This window comes from Bubalus bubalis, chromosome 22, assembly GCF_019923935.1.
Source record: "Bubalus bubalis isolate 160015118507 breed Murrah chromosome 22, NDDB_SH_1, whole genome shotgun sequence".
NCBI classification, from domain to species: Eukaryota; Metazoa; Chordata; class Mammalia; order Artiodactyla; family Bovidae; genus Bubalus; species Bubalus bubalis.
In genome coordinates this window covers 40135345-40159753 of record NC_059178.1, presented here as the reverse complement: position 1 = coordinate 40159753, position 24409 = coordinate 40135345, and the positions used below count along the sequence as shown (strand labels likewise).

The 24409-nt window shown below is 39.8% G+C and overlaps 1 protein-coding gene across 4 annotated transcripts in view; it reads right to left on the bottom strand.

Annotated features, from left to right (window-relative positions):
* MAPRE2 (microtubule associated protein RP/EB family member 2) overlaps positions 1-24409 on the bottom strand; it is a 188726-nt gene that overhangs the window by 34973 nt on the left and 129344 nt on the right. For all 4 annotated transcript variants that reach the window (XM_006059136.4, XM_006059135.4, XM_044934676.2 and 1 more), the window contains 2 exons: positions 12014-12159; positions 9042-9255 (listed from right to left, as the gene is read on the bottom strand). In XM_006059136.4, the coding sequence (XP_006059198.1) occupies positions 9042-9255; positions 12014-12159 (360 nt within the window). The remainder of the gene's footprint in view (positions 1-9041; positions 9256-12013; positions 12160-24409) is intronic.

Below are 24409 nucleotides of genomic sequence, written 5' to 3'. Positions count from 1 at the left end.
TGGGGACTGCGGGACAGCAGCACCAGGCAGATGCACACGGGGAAGTTGTAAGAATAAACAGGCATGACTCCTTTTGAGGGAGAGACTATGAAGGGACAAGAAAGGTGACGCTGCCTGTGCTCATCCTACTGGGGTTCTCGGGAGTAAATGTCATTATGGGCTGTTTTAGTCTAAAGAGAAGATATGAAAAACATGCATTTCTTGGAGTGAATGATGACTTTGGGGTTGAGACCAACATTTGTATTTAGAGTGGAGTTTCTCAAAAGGTAAATGAAGCCTTACATCGTGGCAATAATAAGGACAAAGGTCTGGTATAAAGGTACAGCCCTAAGGTCAAGGTTAGAACTCCTGAGTGGAATTTAGCTTCTTGAGTACTTTTTACTTGGACTCTTGAACTAAAGCCTGTTAAATAAGAAACATCAATACTCACCAGAGCAATAAAACAAAATGCAGAGTCTCCATGACATAACATCACAACGTCTAGGATACGATCCAAAATTACTCACCATATGAAGAGTCAAGAAATGGTGGATATAGCAGACAAGAAGTTTAAAGCAGCCATCATGACCATTCCCGTCAAGTAAAGTATGCTTATAATAAATGAAAGATAGGCACTCTCAACAGGGAAATAAAAAAAAAATTAACACTGAAAGAAATAGTTGAAATATAAAAAATGCTCAGCAGTAAATGGAGATGACAGAGAAAGAAGAGGGTCAACCTGAAGATACATTAATAGAAACCATCTAAAGAATACAGAGAATATTGGGAAAAAATGAACAGAGCCTCAGGGAGCTGAGGGATAATATCTAAAGCTCTAATATATGGAAAAATGAAGTTCCAGAAATATAGGTTACAGAGAATGAAGCTGAAAAAATACTCAAAAAAAAATGCTGAAAATCTCCCCAATATGGTAAAAGACATTTGCTTAGAGACTTAAAAAGTTTTATGAACTCCAAAATAAGATAGATTCAAAAGAGAACTTTGAGTAAATCAGGCACATCACAGTCACACTACTGAAACCCACAGAGAAAGAAATCTTAACTGCATCCAGAGAAAACAGCCTATCCACTGCAAGGGAAGCTGATTAGTGTGAGCACGTGTTTCTGGCCACAGAAAGTGGAAAGACTTCTTTAATGGGAGAGCATGCGCAGTCACTGCAGTTGTGTCCGACTCTTTGCGACCCAATAAACCAAAGCCCTCCAGGCTCCTCTGTCCATGGGATTCTCCAGGCAAGACTACCGGAGTGGGTTGCCATTGGTGCTCCAGGGGGTCTTCCCCACCCAGGGACTGAACCCACATCTCCTGCATTGCAGGCAGATTCCTACTGAGCCACCGGGGAAGCCCTAATGGGAGAGAGGGAAGAATACAAGAGCCGTCTGAATTCTTTATCTAGGGAATATCCTTCAAGAATGAGGGTGAAATAAAGGCATTCACAGAAAAAGGACACTAAAAGAATCTGCTGTCACTGCACCTGCTTTACAAGAGATAACTTCTTTTTCTCTTTTAAAGTTATTGGGTCTGAAGAGAAATGAAATTAGTAAGGAACTCAGATGCTCAGGAATGAATGAAGAACACTGGAAATAGTAAAAATATGAAAAATAAATTTTTCTCTTAATGTCTTTAAAATTCATATGACTATTTAAAGCAGCACTGCCTAACAGGAATATAATAGGAGCCATGTAAATAAACTGCTTCTAGTAGCCACATTAAAAAAATCTTGAAATTAATTTTTTATACATGCCAAATATATACAATATATGCAAATTATCATTTCTACATGTAATAAATATAAAAATTATTAAGCTAGTTTTATATTTTTCCCATATTAAGTCTTCTAAATTCAGCATGCATTTTATACATACAGCACATTTCAATGCGGAGTAATAAGCACACTGCAAGTGCTCAAAAGCCACCATATAATATAGCACTGATTTAAAACAAAAGTTATAACATTGTTTTGTGGCCTTTATAATGTATATATGTTTATAGTATAATACATATGATAGGCAAAGCAAAGAACACTGGAGGGAAGGGTTGTCAGGGTTCCATTTTACATGAAATGGTATAAAGTACACTGTGAAAAGGCAAGAATGTAATATATATGGTAATCCTTAAAGCAACTACTGAAAACAATTAATGCAAAGAGATACTGTTAAAAAGGCAATAGATAAAATAAGATGAAATACTAAATTTTTTTTTTACTTCAGAAGACAACAGGGAAAGAGAAATGTAAAAAAACAGAGGGGACAAGCAGAAAACAAATGATAATATGGTAGCTCTAACTCTAGCCAAATCAATAAGTAAATTAACAATGAACTGGACACTCCAATGTCCACAGAGTATCAGAATGAATAGAAAATGCAAGACCCAATTACATGCTGTTTATAAGAAACATACTTTAAATATCAAGCCAAAGATAGGTGGAAATTTCCCTATATGGAGAAAGATACACCATGCAAACAGTAAGCATAAGAAAGTTGGAGTGGCTACATTAATATCAGATAAAATAGACTTTAAGACAGAGATACCTTTTACCAAAGATAAAGAGGGGCACCTCATAAAATAGAAAGGTCAATTCATCAGGATGACTCAACAATCAGAAATTTCTATGAACCTAACCACAGAGCCCTAAACACAGGAAACAAAAATTACTAGAATTAAAGAGCTGCTGCTGTTTAGTAGCTAAGTTGTGTCTGACTGTGAACCTATGGGCTATAGCCTCCAGGCTCCTCTGTCTATGGGATTTCCCAGGCAAGAACACTGGAGTAGCTTTCCAGTTCCTCTTTCGGGGGATCTTCCAATCCAGGGATTGAACCTGCGTCTCCTGCATTGGTAACTGAATTCTTTACCACTGAGCCACCTGGGAAGCCCAGAATTAAAAGGACACATCAATAATTCCATAATTAATGTTAACGCTCTCTGCAGCAACTGTTAGAACTTGATAACTACTAAAAAGAAAAAGCAGTAAAAACATAGATGATCTGAATAACACCGTCTTCTACCTTGATATTGGTATTTCTAAAACACCATACAACCAACAACTGCAGAATGCATATTCTTTTCAAGTGACAATGACCAAGACAGACCACATCCTGGGCCAGAAAATCAAGATCAGAACAAGGATTTTAAAAAACCACTGTAAACTGCCACATTTCACTGTTCCTCCTAAAAGACATAAAACAAATTAAACTTGGTGGGAAAGTAAAAGCAACTCTTCTTTACCCAGTGGTGATCGGTGATGCTTGCTTAGATTACAGGTACTCAAAAAATATGCAAACACTGGTAAATAAACACAATCACTTTGTTAAGGTTGTATCAACAGCCTTCAAGAACCCCAAATTAAAGATAATTGAGAGTGAGAGTATTCATATACTCAATACAGTTTCTGAAAAATGCTGTTCGGATTTATTTAAATCTCCATTTAGGAATTTAATTATGATCATTCAAATGCTTTATTCTATTCTATGTCTTAGGTTGCTTCCTTTTTGAAATCATTTTCTAGTATTTCTGTTTAATCTTATTTTGAGGCCAGAATGCTCAAGTCCCTAAGGAAAAGAGAAAGCTCAGAATCAATTTCCATAGCAACTCTAAATCCACCACACTATATTTGTATATGGGAGTTTGATTTCAGTACATTAATATATGTGGATTTGCAACATGTCTAAGCTGTGGTTGCTATAGGAACCGCAACTTCAAATTTCCTTTTAAGTTTAGTAAGTGCTCAGACATAAGAACTGATCCCCCTGACAGATATCTCAAGTTGCAGATATGGCTGGCAGCAATAAATTTATAAACATGACTCACGATGATATATGCACTTAATAGATATCTGTCATTATGAAAACGTGCATTTTAATACATGTTCCTAGTTGGTAGATCAAAAGCAATTCAAGATGCAGTTTCTCAGGATGCAGATAGAATAAAACTTTGCCAGGCAGCCATTCATCTTTAGCAAAAGCCTGTGCCATGCTGAAGCTTTCTATAGCCTAGCTAAGTCACCCATATACACACACACATCAACAAGCTCTATAGCTTCTCTGAATCCACAGACTATCCTGTTGTCTGTACTGAAATGGCAAAAAATCTGGCACATTCTCACAGAGACAGAATGCACCAAGCATCTGTAGTGCATCTATTTTGTACACAAGCAAATAACCCATGGTGTGTGGCTGTATAAGTACTCTGTGTGATGTAAAGACACAATTTTTTTCTTCCCATGTAGACAGTCCATTCTTAATTATCAATGTGGATAATCCATCCCATGATCACTTTTCCCAGTTTTAACATGGCCTCTTTGCCACGAGGCACACTGGCTCCCGCATACTGCTCTTCATGTATGATAGCCAGGACCTGCATGTTAGCTTTGATATTAGCTTACAGAAGTATTTAGAGAGAGATAAAGCCACTGCAGAATGGACCAAATATTTCAAAGCCAAAGTGGAAAAAAAAAATAAAGACCATCTCCTATTTTCAATTATACCAGACGTTGCTTGTTTTCACTAATGCAGATAATTAAGAAATGACCAAGGCTTAGAGGTGGAAACAAATTACTTCCGAGTGTTACTAACCAGGCATCACTGTGAAATAACTGAATAGGTAGGTGAACTTCCCAGACAGCTGGGGGCCCTCAGCTCATCAAGCAGTTTAATTTGTCTTAATTTTTTTTTCTTTCTGGCCATGCAGCACAGCTTGTGGGATCTCAGCTCTCTGACCAGGGACTGAACATAGGTTATGGTATTGAAAGCCCAGAATCCCAACCACTAGGCCACCAGGGAACTCATTGTCTTACATTTTGGATGGACAAAATCAGACTTGTGTATGAGGATGGCTTTGAATGGTTTTAGACAAGAGGCAGAGAGGCCAGTTTAGAGATTGTAAAACAGTTTATGGGAGAGATGATTATCAAGAGAAAATTAAAATCTTAAGAATTAGAAGGGAACTCTGAGTGTATCAACCAGTACATGCTGGTATCGTGTGGATCCTGAGGACAAACATATGGCACTCTGTGATTCAGCAATAAATATCTCAGGCTGCTGGACCACTGATAACATTTGGGGTTTTTCTGTCTCTTCTTTTACTGATACTCATACTTTCTATAGCTATCACTGCACTCCTTGCCTAATAAGGTACCTGCTGAGAAACCATACCCCCATGTTTGTTATAGTTCTATCCAAATTAAGAAAGAGCAAATAAAGTGGATCAAGAAACACACATTTCCAGTTATAAAGTAAATAAGGCATGAGGTTATAAAACACAGAATATAGTCATGAATATTGTATTAACTTTGTACGGTTCAGATGGTAATTAGAATCACTGTGGTGATCACTTTGCAATGTATACAAATGACAAGTCTCTATATTATACACCTGAAACTAATATAGACTTGTATGTCAATTAAAAAAAAAATCAAATAAATAAATGTAAAAGAAAGAGCAAATAGGCTCTGGATAAGTATTCTAGGAACTCGCCCTTTCTAAAGTATATGAATTTGATAGCGCAGATTCTATACCTATTCTGACTTTTAGAATATTCTGGCTTATGTTTTCTTGGCTGCTTTCCCAAGAGTTGGATACATGACCCCTAGGGGGAAAAAATATAGGAGTCTTTCTCCTATGATAGCTTTTAAAACCATGTTCTACCTGTCATGGTGATGTATACATGTGACGCATACCTGGGCTACCATTTTCTCAATGTAGTTTTACTACTCCACCATGTCCAACAGTCAGGACATGGTTCATAGAAAAGGGGACTGACGGCTGGTCTGACTCCTGGAAATATCCTTTGTCTTTGATTAGGACCAGTGAGGTAAACGCGGTCAAGGCATCAGGAACACAAGCCTGAGGAATACTGCCTTCCCGAACACAAGAAACCAAATTTATCATCTGTTTCCCGAGCTTTGTCACCCGAGAAGTTAAGCTCTGGAAACAGTATTATTTCTCTTCCAGGTTCATGGACATTCTTTCTATCAAAATGGCACAAGGTCCTCTGTGGCTTTTGTGAAAGACAGATGAGGGAGTTCCTGGAAAGCAAGGCCAAGGCAGCACATGGACAGTTCTTTTGTGTGTGTGTTGGGGGTGGGGGGATGGTGCCAGTTTAAGGACACATTATGATCGCAGAAGAAAAATGTTTTGAGGCCTGTCCAGGTCTACTGCTGAAACTTGAAAAAGTGGCAGCTGCGATTCAAGATGAATCGGGACATCATTAGCAGTTGCAGAAAAAAAGCCGGAGGCCAGCGCTACCAGCCGATCTTGTCCCCCCACCTCCATCTGCCTGTATCTCCCTGGCTCCGGAGGAGGCACAGCACTCCCCTTCTTGATTCTGGTCCAAGAAGAATGACAGCCTCTGATCAAAGCTGAAGGCCAATTTAAACTGCCGTATGTTTTGGTTCCCCAGTTTCCCTGTAGCTTCATTTTTACCCAACCTCTTCCAGCACCTCTGTCCCCCCAAAAGGTAAACACATTCCCTTTCCTCTCCAAACCTCTTTTGATGGCCCTGACCCCGTTTTTTTCCCCTGCAGCCTCAGGGTCATGCTCCACCAGTTTCCCCTCTTGAGTCCTGCTATAGTCCTTCTCAGAATCTTTCTCCCATCTTACAAACCAGCTCCTTGTGCCTTGTCCGAAAAGCAAACAAAGTCAAATCCAGGACAATACCATTGTCCCCCTCTAGTCTAACTTTCTAAAGCATCTGTCAGCTCTTCCCCATCAAAATGGGGAAACATACCATCAAAATGTTTTTATTTTCCTCCACCTTTTTCCTGACCTTTTGGTGAAGGCAGAATCTCCTCTCCCCACATCACTTTCACAGCTGTGTATAACACCCTTGTTAGGCCGCTGCCATCGAGGTGGATGGATTCAGCATTTCAACAGACCAATTTTGCTCAAGGACAATTAATTACCTCCCAGGAGCCAGATTTCCTCAGCCTATTTTCAGGCTTCATCCTACTTGAGCTCTCCACAATTAATACTTGGTGCTTTTGGTGGACCCTCTTGCTAGAAACGTCCTACTCTGCTACTGAGCTGTTTTTTTCCCTGATGTTCCTCCTTTTCTCAGTTTAGCAAGGGTTTTCTTCTTGCCCTTAAGTGTATGTGTTCCCAAAGATCTGTGCTTCGTTTATTTATTTACAGCTGCGTTGGGTCTTTGTTGGTGTGGTGAGCAAGGGTTACTCTTCGTTGTGTGCTCAGGTTTCCCATTGCGGGCTCAGACGGTAAAGCGTCTGCCTACAATGCGGGAGACCCGGCTTTGATCCCTGGGTCAGGAGGATCCTCTGGAGAAGGAAATGGCAACCCACTCCAGTATTCTTGCCTGGAAAATCCCATGGATAGAGGAGCGTGATAGGCTACAGCCTACAGTCCATGGGGTCGAAAAGAGTCGGACACGACTGAGCGACTTCACTTTCACTTTTCTCTTGCTGCAGAGCACAGGCTGTGGGCACATGGGCTCTAGCTGTGGAGCACAGGCTTAGGTGCTTGGAGGCATGTGGGATCTTCCTGGACTAGGGATTGAATCCATGTCTCCTGCCCTGACAGGTGGATTCTTAACCACCGGACCACCAGGGAAGTCTCTTGTCTTTTTTTTTTTTTTTTTAAGCTTATTTAATTCTATGGCTTCAAAGTTGGGATTTTTATGCTGTCTGAGTTTCCTTCCTCCAATTCCTTTAACCCATTCCTGGACCCATCACTCCACTAAGAGACCCCCAAGTTGAAACATCCAACGGACCCTCCCAGTCCTCAGTGTACTGGACTCCTCAACAGGTTTAGACACTGATAATTGTTCTGCTCCCCTGACACGTTATTCCCTCATTTCTTTCCATCTTTCTGGCATCTTCCCTGCTCCCAGGTGAGTCCCTCCTTTTCTACCCAAACATTAAGTTCCTTGGGGACTCCCCCTTTCTTACTCAGGACTAACTTCCAGCCTCAATTACCTGGATGTGGGAGACTCACCAAATGTTTATCTCTAGCTGACACTTTCTTGAGTTCCAGATACCTGTACTCATTGTTTACTACTGCACGCATGCATGCTCAGTTGTGTCAAAATCTTTGTGACATCATGGACTACAGCCCGCCAGATTCCTCTGTCCATGGGATTTTCCAGGCAAGAATATTGGAGCGGGTTGCCGTTTTCTTGTCTAGGAGATCTTCCCGACCCAGGGGTTGAACCTGTGTCTCATGAATTGGCAGGCAGATTCTTTACCACTGGGCCATCTGGGAAGTCTTATTATAACCATTTTTAATCATTCTGATTAGAGATTGGGCATAAATAAGGAATTTGTATTCTGATAAAATGAAGGTTACTGAATTAACAAGTGTAAATGCTGGTTTTCAAATGGAAACACATGGTTTCTGAGGATTTCATTGTTTAACTGTCCAGTACCACAGCTGGTGTTTATAATAATGACCCTCATTTAACAGGAACACATTCTGCTTGGTAAAGTCTGTTTTTTTTTTTTTTTTTAAGGAAAGAATGTTTGTAACATATCTTACAAAGATTCTTCTCTAGAAGAGTTAAACATTTTTTAAAGTTCCAGGTATTTATCATTAGTGACTTCACTTTTGGACAAAGTTGGCTAAGTGAGGTCTTGCTGAACGTGGTCCCATAAAAACTGGCACTGCCCACACAGGAGACAGGATGGATTTTTCATGAATTTCCTCTGAAGGATTACAGAATATGATCCATATTTAAAAGTGTTAACAAGTTCATATTCTAGATTCTACTGGCCGCAATTAAACAATAAAAATATGTTGAAATCTAATCACATTACTTGAAATTTCTCAAAAAAAGAAAAAGGAAAATGCAATCTATCCCTGAAGTTGTACAGCTTCAGTGACACCCAGTGAATAGTTCTGCCTTTTTAATAGTTTAAATTCTGATTGTTAGACTTATTACTAGGAAGATAAATGTGGTCAAACAGACAACAATAAAAATCATCCAGAGGTGTGAAAATACTGACTACTGGGAAGAACCAAGCAAACACAGGATAGCACAGGGGGGCCGGAGGCATTTCCCAACACGAAAGTGACTCCAGAATGACACTACTCCAGTACCTGCTGTGGGGGAGTTGGCATGGTGGGACTTCTTGGGCAGGTTGAAGATCTGTTCACCCGGGTCGGGAGGAGGGATTGCGTCTTGCCCTTGTCGTGCCTCTACGGGGTCATACTCCTTCCCATCGTAGTTAGCATCGTAGAACTTCTTAAACCACTGGATAAAATCCAGGTTGTCCTGGAAACGCCCTTTCACTAGCTTCTCCACGGGAATTACCTGCAGTATAAAAGCACCGGGTGAGTCACAACCCCCAGGCTGGTTTGTATTTAACACAATTGAAGAGCTCCCGAAACAGAACTATTTCCCTGTGTCTGCAATTCATGCCTCCTGGCCTCTCCCCTAGTGTCTTAGCCAGCGGTATCCCAAAATCCATAGAATTCTTCATTATACTAAAGAAAAATTAAAATGGTGTAGCTGATTCTCCTAGGATGTTTAATACATCCGAACAAACCATAAGGAAAATTAAAAGGTTGCAGCTAATTTGCCTGGAATATTTAACACATCTGAACAAACCTTCCAAAATAAGGAATACCCTGAACTGTCAAGAAGGGCGGAGCCTCTTCATAGAATGTTTATTGCCAGAGCATCTCCCCTTAAAAACATGTGCGTCTGGGATGTTGTGCTGTTCCAACACACACAGCTCGATGGGTTTTCCTTATTTCCTTATAACACTTGGTCCAGTTGTGTTGGAATAAGCTCTTAAACTGACTGTAACTGTTAGAGAGTACCAATGAATAGGAACTCAAGTCAATGAAAACACACACTAATCTAATGGTTCTTCTGAAACAAAATGAGCTTTCATGGAACTTATTTACAATGTAGAGACACAAGCATAAAATAAAAGCAACTAACCACAATACAGGGCACAGTAATTCATGAGCTACACAGAAACACAGTTAATGTGCCATGGGTGGATGGGGGTGCAGAGGAAAAAAGAAATGGATTCAGGTGAGGGGAGTCATAGAAGGGACTGAAGTCACAGAAGGGAGGGGGGTCTTCTCCTGGAGGAGGAGACACTTAGCATTTATGTCAATTTCTGGGACGAAGCTAGCTTTTCATGGAGTACTTTCCTATTGGTAACCTAAAAAGCCAATCAGTATTACCTTCAGAGGTCTTTTCATGGTACTATTTATAAATATTTTCTGTTAAAAATAAATATTGTACTATTAAAAAGAAACATTGTACTATTTCTAAATATTTTGTAACTTTTGTTTATGCTAATACTGTGATTATTTTAGAAAGAGCCTTCTTGGAGCACAAGGGCCTTTCATTAACATGCTACTGTATTCTGCTTTCTGCCAAACATGAACACGTATCAACAGTTTTAGATGCTGCTGCTGCATTAGCCAGTCAAAGCAGGTACTTACTTCTGTTGACCTAATTTTGCATTTCCTATCAAAATGAAAGTCCCGAGGTCATAAGTCCAAAATCAGAGGTGACAAGTAAATATCTGTACAGGTGCTTCTCCTGCGCTGCCACAGGCTAGAACAACACGGACAGGGACACGGTCTCCACACCAGGACCCTTGGGTAGAATCGTAGCATATTAAGCTGGAGAGGCCAATGAAGGTCATCAAGGTCACTGTCCCTCCAGTGACAGCACCAGAATTTTATCTTCAACATTCTTTTCTTTTTAATCTTCAACATTCTTACCAATGGCTAACCCGCCCTCTGTGTGAACACTTATACAGAGATGAAGCTGCAATTTTGTTACATAGCAAGTTCCGTCAATAAACCCACGAATGGGTGTCTCTTCTCTATTCTGTCTAGAAACACGTACACAGAAATAGTACAGAAATGTACAGAGAAATACTGCTAATGAGGAAGGAGACCCTGCACAACTCTTTATTTAACTTGCTATGTTATACTGGATTATAGTCGATTAACAAGGTTGTGATAGTTCTAGGTACACTCTACGCTTTAGTTTTGAATAAATACACAAGGAGCCAAGATGCAAATTAACCACAGCAAAGCTCATAAACTTGAAAATGATTCAAGAGGTTGAAACGTGTAAGAGATTATATGTTTTGCAATACAAATAACGAGAAGCCAAAATTTTCTTAATGTTTTGATAAGAATGCTTTAATTATATGCTTTGAAGACACTAACTGCATTAAATTAAAAATATATACAATTCAGCAAACTTTTCTGTTTTCTTTTAACCTCTTATAACCCAATATTTAATTTTTTTATTTTCATAGACTATTTATTACTATGCAAAGAAAAGTTTTCCATTTCTCCCTTGCCTTTCTTTTTTTCCTTATTTAAAATTCATTTCTTTCCAACTTATTCCCTCCAAGAGCTATATCCTAAATAAAGACTATGAATTTAGTACGTATATGAACTGAATGGGCTTCAGCAATAGTCCTTATGGGAGGAAAAAGGACTCCAGCCTAACTTCATTTGTATCACGCTAGAACAAAATTTTAAAGCTCAAAGGGGGTAAAAGAACATTTTATGGACAATGAGTGAGAATCTGAGAATATACACGGGACACTCGGGACAGGTAGTCCCTCACTTTAACTTCATAACCACAGGGACCTGGGTGCCAATCCCATTTTACAGATGGGTATACTCAAAGAATTTAAATAACTTGCTCAAGTCATGGTGCTACGATTCAAAGCCATGCCATTTGTTCGGGATTTCGTGATTTCTTTAAAGAAACGAAACATACGAAGAGCCACAGTGGCATCTGGCAAACATGAAAATTTCTCACCTGCATTGCTAATACAGAATAAGAACATTTTAGCATTCATGATTTCTGTTAGAATTTTTAGTTGAATGGCTACAAGTTTAGAAATCTTAGATAAAAACCTCAACCAGGTATGAGAAGTGAGGGTTGTGCTTTATGCTGTACGTACAGAACTCAGCCTACTGATAAAGATATAGCCCCTTGACATGTTTTTGGATTTCTGCACAAAAAGAAGGTTAAGCAAAGACGATGCCTTTTACAGAGGTACAAATCTGTCTCCTACCTTATCAACATTCATTCGCTTGAACGATGCTTGCAGAAGCTTAAAATTGTGAATGTATTCATGCTCCAACTTCGCCTGAAATTTTACCTTCTTCAAACTAATGCAGCCTGGGAAGAGCATGTCCATGAACTGGCAGTAGGCTGCTCCTGAAAAGAGACAAGGACAGGACAGGTGTGAGTCTGAAGGTACCACGTGTGACTGAGCGGTGCTGGGCAGGAGGGAGCCCCACGTCCTCAGCCCTCCTGTGTGTGCTCCTCTCCTCACTGCACCCACACCTCCTGGTCCACCAGGGCTGGGTGCTGGAGGGCAGGGGTGCAGCTGGATGCAGCTCCTCCACTTCCTCACCCCTAACCACTGTGGTACAGACGCTCTTCACAACAGCATCACCGGATTCCATGAACAATGAACAGAACTTCATTCTTTAACACGTAAGGAAATCAGCGTGACAGCAACTCTTCTTAGCTTCTCTCAGAAAAAAAAGGAGCATATTTTTCCTTCCATCGAGCTGCTACCGGCTCCAAATCATTAACATATATAAGAGAAAAACAGCCGAAAATGTCTACATGAGCAAACTACAGGAAATATGGAGCTCAGAAAAAGAATATGTATACGACGCCCAAGCTGTTTTAAATCCACCCTGTAAAATGGCTGAGGTGAAACTGTTTAACTAAGCCATCTAATACCAAAAATAGTTGTGTACCGATTTAATTCCAGTCCAGAGCAATGGGGTTCCTATATTAACATGAAGGACGGAGACATGGAGGCTGAAACTTACACAAGTTCAGAGTCATGCTGTTTATGACTGAGAAATGAAAATAATAGACATGTCCGATAAGTCCCTTGAGGAAATAGTCATAGAAAAAAGGGTTCATTAGTAGGTCTTTCATATACATCTGTATGGACATTTTTATGAAGAACTCTTAGAACAATTTCAACTAGAAAATTGCAGAGGGATCACACATACTAATTCATACCTTCTTAACAGTAAAGGCTAAAGGCACTTAGTAATCCAAGTCAGAAAGATTATCTTTCTTTTACAAGTAGGAAAAGAAATTGAGTGGTGAGAATGGGAACAAATGGCCATTTGTGAGTTCTTTTTGCTTCTGCACTTCTCCAGATCTCTCAGTCTGTTTCTATAATATGCCAGTAATATGCCTTTTTGAACATAAAGGGCTCCACTCCATCCACTGGTATCAAGGTTTTGTAAGAAGCCTTTCATTCTGTTTGAGAAACTCTCCCTTACATAGGAAGAGACTACTTGGTCTCTTATGTCAAAGGGAGGCTGAGCATCCTTTACTGAGATAGGAATCCAAGAAAAGAGGGAAGCAGAAAATGTTAGTTGCTTAATCGTGTACAGCTCTTTGTGGTCCCATGGGCTAGCCTACCAAGCTCCTCTGTCCATGAGATTTTTCAGGATAGATACTGGAGTGGGTTGCCACTCCCTTCTCCAGGGGATCTTCCCGACCCAGGGATCGAACTCAGGTCTCCTGCATTGGAGGCAGACGCTTTAACCTCTGAGCCACCGGGGAAGCCCCTTAAAGTATAGAGTAGCCATATAGAGAAGCCACCATAGTCAACAAAAGAGTCCAAAATGCAGTACTTAGATGCAATCTCAAAAATGACAGAATGATCTCTGTTCGTTTCCAAGGCAAACCATTCGATATCACGGTAATCCAAGTCTATGCCCCAACCAGTAATGCTGAAGAAGCTAAAGTTGAATGGTTCCATGAAGACCTACAAGACATTTTAGAACTAACACCCAAAAAAGATGTCCTTTTCATTATAGGGGACTGGAATGCAAAAGTAGGAAGTCAAGAAACACCTGGAGTAACAGGCAAATTTGCCCTTGGAGTACAGAATGAAGCAGGGCAAAGGCTAATAGAGTTTTGCCAGGAAAATGCACTGGTCATAGCAAACACCCTCTTCCAACAACACAAGAGAAGACTCTACACGTGGACATCACCAGATGGTCAACACTGAAATCAGATTGATTATATTCTTTGCAGTCAAAGATGGAGAAGCTCTATACAGTCAACAAAAACAAGACCAGGAGCTGACTGTGGCTCAGATCATGAACTCCTTATTGCCAAAATCAGACTTAAATTAAAGAAAGTGGGGAAAACCACTAGATCATTCAGGTATGATCTAAATCAAATCCCTTATGATTATACAGTGGAAGTGAGAAATAGATTTAAGGGTCTAGATCTGATAGATAGAATGCCTGATGAACTATGGACGGAGGTTCGTGACATTGTACAGGAGACAGAGATCAAGACCATCCCCATGGAAAAGAAATGCAAAAAAGCAAACTGGCTGTCTGAGGAGGCCTTACAAATAGCTGTGAAAAGAAGAGAAGCAAAAAGCAAAGGAGAAAAGGATCTGAATATAAGCATCTGAATACAGAGTTCCAGAGAATACGGAGGAGAGATAAGAAAGCCTTCCGCAGCGATCAATGCAAAGAAATAGCTGTCTGAGGAGGCCTTACAAATAGCTGTGAAAAGAAGACAAGCAAAAAGCAGAGGAGAAAAGGATCTGAATATAAGCATTTGAATACAGAGTTCCAGAGAATCCAGAGGAGAGATAAGAAAGCCTTCCGCAGCGATCAATGCAAAGAAATAGAGGAAAACAATAGAATGGGAAAGACTAGAGAGCTCCTCAAGAAAATTAGATACCAAGGGAATATTTCATACAAAGATGGGCTCAATAAAGGACAGAAATGGTTAGCACTTCCCTGGTGGCTCAGACAGTAAAGCGTCTGCCTACCATGCGGGAGACCTGGGTTCGATCTCTGGGTCGGGAAGATCTCCTGCAGAAGGAAATGGCAACCCACTCCAGTACTCTTGCTTAGAAAATCCCATGGAAAAAGGAGCCTGGTAGGTTACAGTCCATGGGATCACAAAGAGTCAGACAGGACTGAGTGACGTCACTTAACAGAAGCAGAAGATATTAAGAAGAGGTGGCAAGAATAAATACACAGAAGAACTGTACAAAAAAGATCTTCACGACCCAGATAATCACGATGGTGTAATCACTCACCTAGAGCCAGATATCCTGGAACGTGAAGTCAAGTGGGCCTTAGGAAGCATCACTATGAACAAAGCTGGTGGAGGTGATGGAATTCCAGTTGAGCTCTTTCAAATCCTGAAAGATGATGCTGTGAAAGTGCCACACTCAATATGCCAGCAAATTTGGAAAACTCAGCAGTGGCCACAGGACTGGAAAAGGTCAGTTTTCATTCCAATCCCAAAGAAAGGCAATGCCGAAGAATGCTCAAACTACCGCACAATTGCACTCATCTCACATGCTAGTAAAGTAATGCTCAAAATTCTCCAAGCCAGGCTTCAGCAATATGTGAACCAAGAACTTCCAGATGTTCACGCTGGTTTTAGAAAAGGCAGAGGAATGAGAGATCAAATTGCCAACATCTGCTGGATCATGGAAAAAGCAAGAGAGTTCCAGAAAAACATCTATTTCTGCTTTATTGACTATGCCAAAGCCTTTGACTGTGTGGATGACAATAAACTGTGGAAAATTCTGAAAGAGATGGAAATACCAGACCACCTGACCTGCCTCTTGAGAAACCTGTATGCAGGTCAGGAAGCAACAGTTAGAACTTGACATGGAACAGACTGGTTCCAAATAGGAGAAGGAGTATATCAAGGCTGTATATTGTCACCCTGCTTATTTAACTTATATGTAGAGTAGAAATGCTGGGCTGGATGAAGCACAAGCTGGAATCAAGACTGCTCAGAGAAAAACCAATTACTTCAGATATGCAGATGACACCACCGTTATGGCAGAAAGTGAAGAACTAAAGAGACTCTTGATGAAAGTGAAAGAGGAGAGTGAAAAAGTTGGCTTAAAGCTCAACATTCAGAAAACTAAGACCATGGCAGCCTGTTCCATTACTTCATGGCAAATAAACGGGGAAACAGTGGAAACAGTGGCTGACTTTATTTTTTGGGGCTCCAAAATCACTGCAGATGGTGACGGCAGCCATGAAATTAAAAGACGCTTACTCCTTGGTAAGGAAAGTTATGACCAACCTAGACAGCATATTCAAAAGCAGAGACATTACTTTGCCAACAAAGGTCCATCTAGTCAAGGCTATGGTTTTTCCAGTGGTCATGTATGGATGTGAGAGTTGGACTACAAAGAAAACTGAATGCCAAAGAATTGATGCTTTTGAACTGTGGTGTTGGAGAAGACTCCTGAGAGTCCCTTGGACTGCAAGGAGATCCAACCAGTCCATCCTAAAGGAGATCAGCCCTGGGTATTCATTGGAAGGACTGATGTTGAAGCTGAAACTCCAATATTTTGGCCACCTGATGTGAATAGCTGACTCATTTGAAAAGACCCTGATGCTGGGAAAGTTTGAAGGCAGGAGAAAGGGACGACAGAGGATGAGATGGTTGGATGGCATCACCGATTCAATGGACATGAGTTTGGGTAAAATCCGGGAGTTGGTGATGGACAGGGAGGCCTGGTGTGCAGTGGTTCATGGGGTCCTGAAGAGTCGGACATGACTGAGCAACTGAACTGATAAGGTGATAAAATAAAGGCCACAATAAGTTATCACCTCCAGGATCTTTACATCTGTGATGCCTCCTTTAGACGCCAATACCCTGAGTACAAAACTGGGATTTTGTAGTCAAGCAGATGGGTTCTCTTAAAAACAAGACAACATAAAACAAACCAAAGCAAAATACACTGGAGGAAATAAGCATCAGGACCCTGGGGGCGTGTTCTTACAGCTGTCATCCATTATCTGGGTCTTCCTTTTGACGTGCCACCAGATAGAGCCAATACCAATAGCCATTCAACATAATTTTTATAGAAAAGGGGATGTCTAAACACAAGTGTCTTATTACCTGCCATTTAAAGAGTTATTTTCACTTCTGTAGTGTTTAGCATAAAGTTTACTTATGGAGACACCAGTATCTACGCATTCTTACAAACCTACCAAGCAAATCACTCATTTTCCAAATTTGAAAAGTAATAGCAGCTTTTGAGGAAAAAAAAAAATCTTACAGTATGTGAAGCAAGGAACAAAAAGTCATCTCCATCTCATCATCCAGAGAAAACCACTGTTAATATTCTGGCACAACCCATTCTTTTTTTTTTTTTTTTTTTAATTTAACAGACCGTGATTCCCTTTCCGGATCATTAAATATTCTCTACTGACATTTTTAATGGCCTTCTGATTTTTATATCATGCTTAGCAACTTTCCCAAGCCAAGATTACATAAATATGCTTGTGTATTTTCTTTAAGTACTTTTATGGTCTCCACTTTTACATTTACATTCTGAATCCATGTGGAATTTATTTTAGTCTATGATGTAAAGGATGGTTCTAATTTTAGTTATTCCAAATGTTAGTGAAAATGGCATTTTTGGCTCCCCAGCAATTGGACACCTTCCCATCTGACTTGATGCAAGAGGGTCCTGCCTCCCACCACAGCACCGAAGGTGGGTGGACAGTCCTTTCCCCACACCCAGCCTGTGACTTAGGCTCTGTCTTTGCATGCTGTTGCCTGGGTTTCCAAATCTTGAGGGAAGGAGTGAAACATGCAGGGACCATTAGAATTTGGTCATGATGGCTACGGCGGGATCTAGCAGAAGCTGGAGCAGCCCAGCATCACCCTAACCATCCCAAGCCAGTGGCTTGAGCGAGGCTCTCTTTCTAGTTTCTTAGCATTTTTTGCTTGCTGTCATCTTCTGAGCTTGCTTCCCCAAAGACTCTGAGCTACCCAGTATCGTTTCTATAAATCTGTCTCTGCTTCAACTTGCCACAATTATTTTCTGCTATGTTCCAACCCCAAACGCTGATTGATAAAGTTAGGGAGGTGATGAACACCATCGTTTCATAAATAATCTATACTCTTTCCACCAAGGAATAATTGTTTTTACTCTCTATGACTTTTCTAATACATGCTCTTAAAGTCTCTTCTTAGTTTTTTTTTTTTTTTTTTTTTTTTTGCGGGGCGGAGGTGGGGAGGGTCCTGTCCCTGTGATATTTGCACACTCTTCCTGGTGGCTCAGTGGTAAAGAGTGCTACCAATCTGCCTGCCAATGCAGGAGACCTGAGTTTGATCCTTGGGTTGCAAAGATTCCCTGGAGAATGAAATTCCCAGTATTCTTGTCTGGGAAGCCCCATGGACAGAGCCGCGGGTCACAGTCCGTGGGTTCACAAGAGTCAGACTTACTGACTAAACAACAATCACATGTATTACAACATGGAGTATAATTTCTCCTCTCCCTTTCCTCAAAAATTTCTCAAATTCTATTATGCACTTATTCTTTCTATAATATTTTTGAATTTGTCATTCACAGCATGAAGAAAACAGATTTTCTTTTAAAAGTAGTCATTTACTATGTAATGACAGAGCTCTATTGAAATATAATTCATATACCATGAAGTTCAACCTTCTCAAGTTTATAATCCAGAGGTTTTTAATACAGTCACAGAATCATGCCTCTATCCACTTTCTAATTCCAGAAGATTTTCAAGATTTTCACCTGCCAAAAAAATCCCAGTCATGTTAGCTGAGACTCTTGACTCTCTCCTCCCCCAAGGCCATGGTAATTAAGCACTAAATCAGTTTTCGGTTGCTATGGACTTGCTTACTCTGGACATTTCATATAAATGGAATCACAAAGTATGTGGCCTTTGTATCCGGTTTCACTCACTTAGCAAAATCTTTCCCAGGTTCATCCAGGTTGTGGCATGTCTCAGAACGTCATGTTCTTTTTTTATGGCTGAATAATACTCCATTGTATGAATACAACATATTTTATTGATTCAATCATCAGCTGATCAACATTTGAGTTGTTTTCACTTTGGGGTTATTATGAGCAAGGCTGCTACAAACATTCATGTACAAGATTTTACATGAACATAAGTTTTCTATTCTCCTGAGATATACCTAGGAGTGGAAAATGGCACCTTTGTGTTTAACATTTTGAGGGACAGCCAGACTGTTTTCCAAAGCAGGTGCTCCATTTCACAATCCCACCAGCAATGTATGAGGGTTCCAGGTTCTCCAGATCTTCACCAACATTTACTGTCTTTTTGATTCCAGCCATCCTAGTGCATGTAAATTTTTGATTTCCCTAAAGACAAATGACATTAAACATCTCTTCCATATGCTTTTTGACTATTTGTATATCTTCTTTGGAGAAATGTTTATGCAAATCCTTTGCAGGGGGTTAGTTGCTCAGTCATGTCCAACTCTTTGAGACCCCATGGACTGTGTAGCCCACCGGACTCCTCTGTCCATGGAATTTTCCATGCAAGAATACTGGAGTAGGTTGCTATTTCCTTCTCCAATGCTAATCCCTTGCTCATTTTTAAATGGGGTTAAATATCTTCTTATTGGTGAATTTAAGAGTTTTTTCTACATTTCAGAAACAAATCTTTTATCAGATATTTGCTTTGCAAATATTTTTCCCTGTGGATTGTCTTCTTCTTCTTTTAAAAATATTTATTTCTTTAGGCTGCATCAGGTCTTAGTTGTGGCACACAGGATCCAGTGGGATCTTCCATCCTTGTAACATGCAGGATCTTTAGTTGTGGTATGGAGAATCTTTAGTTGCTGCATGTGGGATCTAGATCCCTGATCAGGGATTGAACCTGGGCCCCCTGCATTGGGAGTGCAAAGTCTTAGTCACTGAACAGTCAAGGGAAGTCCCTGATAAGTCTTTTTCTTGATGATATCCTTTGAAGCACAAAATTTTTTAACTTTGATGAAGCACAATTCATCCATTGTTTCTTTTGGTAATTACTTGGCTTCCGTCATATCTAAGAAACCATTGCTTAATCCAAATGCATAATGATTTCACTTACTTTTCTTCTAAAAGTTGTTTAGTTTTAGTTCTTACATTTAGGTCAATGATGCATTTTCAATTATTTCTTCTATATGCTGTGAAGTTTGGATCCAAATGTCATTATTTTGCACATGACCATTCAGCTGTCCCAGCACCATTTAATTATCTTGGCACTCTTGTTGAAATCAATTAATGATATATATATATATATGGTTTATTCCTGAGCTTTCAATTCTATTCCATCTATATACCCATTCTTGGGTCAGTAACACTGTCCTGATTACTACAGGTTTGTAATCAGTTTTCAAATCAAAAGTAGAAGTCTTCAAACCTTGTTTTTCCTTTTCAAGATTCCTTCAGCTGTTCTGAGTTCCATGAATTTACCTATTAATCTTAGAATCAGCTCAATTCCTGTAAAAAGGTAGTTGAGATTCTGACAGGGACTTAACTGAATCTAAAGATTAATTTGGGGAGCAATGCCATCTTAACAACATTAGGTTTTCCAATCCACAAACAGGAGATATCTTTCCACTTAAGTTCCTCCAATGATGTTTCAAAGTTTTTAGTGTGCCTTACAATTCTTCGTTAAATTTCTTCCTATTGTATTCTCTTTAATTCTATTTTACATGGAACTGTACTCTTCATTTTATTTTCAGATAACACTAATAAGGTTGATTTGGGGATACTGATCTTGTATCCTTCAATCCTGCTTATTAGTTTTAATAGTTTTTTGTTGGTCCCTTAGGGTTTTCTACATACAAGATCATGACTAGTTTTACTTCTTTCTTTCCAAGCTGAATACCTCATTTCTTTTTCTTTCCCAACTGGCCTGGCTGGAACCTCTAAAAAATGTTGAATAAAAGTGCTAAGAGTGGGCCTCCTGTCTTATTCTTGGTCTTTGTGGGAGAAGCATCTAGTTATTCATTCTAAGTATGATAATCTTTGCAACCCTATGGGCTGTAGCCCACCAGGCTCCTCTGCCCATGGGATTTTCCAGGCAAGAATACTGGAGTGGGTTGCCATGCCCTCCTCCAGGGAATCTTCCCAACCCAGGGATTGAACTTGCATCTCTTATGTCTCCTGCATTGGCAGGCAGGTTCTTAACCATGAACACCACCACCTGGGAAGCCCAATATGATAATAACCATGGGTTTTTCATAGATGACATTATCAGATTGAAAAGTTCCTTTCTATTCCTAGTTTTAGTGGTTTTAAAGGGTATTAAATTTTATCAAATTCCTTTTTTAATATTCACTGAGACTATCACGTGGCCTTTGTCCTTTATTAATACTGAGTACAACATTGCTTTTCATATGTTAAGACAACCTTGCATTAACCCCACTTGATCCTAGTATATAATCCTTTTTGTATGTTGCTGGATTTATTCTGCTAGTATTTGTTGAGGATTTTTGTGTCTATATTCGTACGAGATACTGATCCATAGTTTTTGTGTGATTGTTTTTTTTTTTTTTTTTTTGGTTTTGATATCAGGGTGATACTGATCTCAGAGAATAAACTGTAAAGCATTCCCTCTCTTTTATTTTTTGGAAGAGTTTTTAAAGGATTGGTGTTAGATGTTCTTTAAATGTTGGTAGAATTCAATGTTAAGTTATTTGGGTCTGGGTTTTTCTTTGTGGAAATTATTTCTTTTTTAATTGCAAATGCAATCTCTTGTTACATAGGACTATTCACAATTTCTATTTTTTAAGTTTTAGTAGTTTATGCCTTTTTAGGTTATTTGTCCATTTTATCTAGATTGAAAATTACTGATGTTAAACATTTACTTTTATTGCTATAGTTATTATTCATGAGTTCTAATAAATTTTCATTAGTTCTCTGTGGTTTTATTGGGAGAAATCAATGCATAAAATGATGCATTTGTTGTACCATGTATATATGTATATATACATAAAGTATACAAAGAATATATACCCACTACCTTTTCAACTACCATAGAGATTACAAAAATGTTTTCCTCCTTTGATTAACATTAAATTTCCTCAATCATCGTCACTGATTTCCTAATGTTAAATCATCTTTGCATTCCTTGAACTAAGTCCTACTTGGTGGTGGTCACAAAATTTTCATTACACTGCTGGCTTAGATTCACAAACATTTTTTTTTTAATTTAATTTAATTTTTTAACTTTACAATATTGTATTGGTTTTGGCATATATCAGAATGAATCCGCCACAGGTATACATGTGTTCCCCATCCTGAACCCCCCCTCACCCCCGCCCCATACCATCCCTCTGGGTCGTCCCAGCGCACCAGCCCCAAGCATCTAGAATCATGCATCGAACCTGGACTGGCGACTCGTTTCATATATGATATTATACATGTTTCAATGCCATTCTCCCAAATCATCCCACCCTCTCCCTCTCCCACAGAGTCCAAAAGACTGTTCTATACATCAGTGTCTCTTTTGCTGTCTCGTATACAGGGTTATTGTTACCATCTTTCTAAATTCCATATATATGCGTTAGTATACTGTATTGGTGTTTTTCTTTCTGGCTTACTTCACTCTGTATAATAGGCTCCAGTTTCATCCACCTCATTAGAACTGACTCAAATGCATTCTTTTTAATGGCTGAGTAACATTTTTTGTGTGGTTTTGTCTTTTCTTAAGGTTCTTTTAAGTTTAAAGAAATAACTTATAACTATGGGAAACCGTCCACATTTTTGAGGGTCTAAAAGCTTGAGAGCTAAAGTTAAAAAAAAAAAAAGATCTGGTTAGAATCCTACTGGAGAAGGCAATGGCAACCCACTCCAGTACTCTTGCCTGGAAAATCCCATGGGCGGAGGAGCCTGGTAGGCTGCAGTCCATGGGGTTGCGAAGAGTTGGGCACGACTGTGCAACTTCACTTTCATTTTTCACTTTCATGCATTGGAGAAGGAAATGGCAACCCACTCCAGTGTTCTTGCCTGGAGAATCCCAGGGATGGCTGAGCCTGGTGGGCTGCTGTCTATGGGGGTCGCACAGAGTCGGACATGACTGAAGTGACTTAGCAGCAGCAGCAGAATCCTTATTGCACATCAGCTACCGGTATGTCCTGGGCTTTTGACACCTTCCCTACTCATTTCATGTGAACAGCAAAGAAGCTGACTAATTCCTTCAATAAACAATGAATTAAAGGGTGGGTTACATTAGCATTTGCAGTAAGTTATGTTATATGATCATTTAGGTATAATATTGTATGTCATTTTCTAGAGTCAAAAGAGGCCTTGGGAATTTTTAAAAAATATCTTACTGACTTTGAAAATGTTACTAAAGAATTGTTGCTACTGCCTCTGGGTATGTCCATTTGGATATTTCAGCTTCCATTCCTCAAATCTCTAGTGCTTAAAAGAGACATCATGAAAAGGATACCTTGACATTAACTGTTGCTACTAAGAAGAGCATCAGTGGTTCTTGTGGGGCAGGAAACCACACTCAGGCATAACCTAAACAAGGCTGTCATGTTCTGATTCCCATCAAAGGTCACCCCTGCATCTGTGCTCTGGATCCCACCTCCCCTCACCTTCTCATGGATGTCACTATTGCACTTTCCTCACTCTCCTGCGATGTCAATTTCTCTCCATATGGTCTTGGTGTTTGTTTTTTTTTTTGATGGGGACCATTTTAAAGTCATGTCCAACTCTTGTGACACCATGGACTGTAGCCTACCAGGCTCCTCTGTCCATGGGATTCTCGAGGCAAGAATACTGGAGTGGATTGCCATTCCCTCCTCCAGTGCATCTTCCTGACCCAGGGGTCGAACCTGGGTCTCCTGCACTGTTGGGAGATTCTTTACCAACTGAGCTATGTCTTTATTGAATTTGTTCCAATATTGCTTCTGTTGAATGTGCTGATTTTTTGGCCCTGAGGCGCCTGGGCTGGGCACACCACTAGAACACCAGCAAAGTCCCCTGACTATTCTTAATGTATGCAAACATGCTCTGGTGTCATATGATTTTGACAAAATAAGATTTTAAAAACCTCCTTAACTCCATATAATCTGTTAGTTTGTTGTTATTTAGTCCCTAATCTGTGTCCAACTCTTTTGCAATCCCATGAACTGCAGCTTGCCAAGCTCCTCTGTCCATGGGATTTCCCAGGCAAGAATACTGAAGTGTATTGCCATTTCCATCTCCATGGCATCTTCCCCACCCAGGGATCAAACCTGTGTCTCCAGCATTGCAGACAGATTCTTTACCACTGAGCCACCACGGAAGCCCCAACCTTTTAGCTACTATGCTATTTATTTCCTCCTATACACAGCAAAACTTGACAAAATTGTCTCTATTTTCAATGTTTACTCTACCACTCAAACCAATTCAATTGTCTTCCAATCTTACTATTGAGGTTACAAGGTTATCATCAATAGCCTCTCTGTTACTGAGTCTAATAGTCACCTTTTTTCCTTCATCCAGCTCAACCTCTGAATAGTATTGGGCTCTGGTGACCAGTACCTCCATCTTGAAAGTCTGCATTTTGTTCCTTAATTAGACAAAACAGGTACCAACTAACTTGAAAATTCAACTAACTTGAAAATCACTGCCATTGTCCTAAAAGTCTAGCCAGCCACA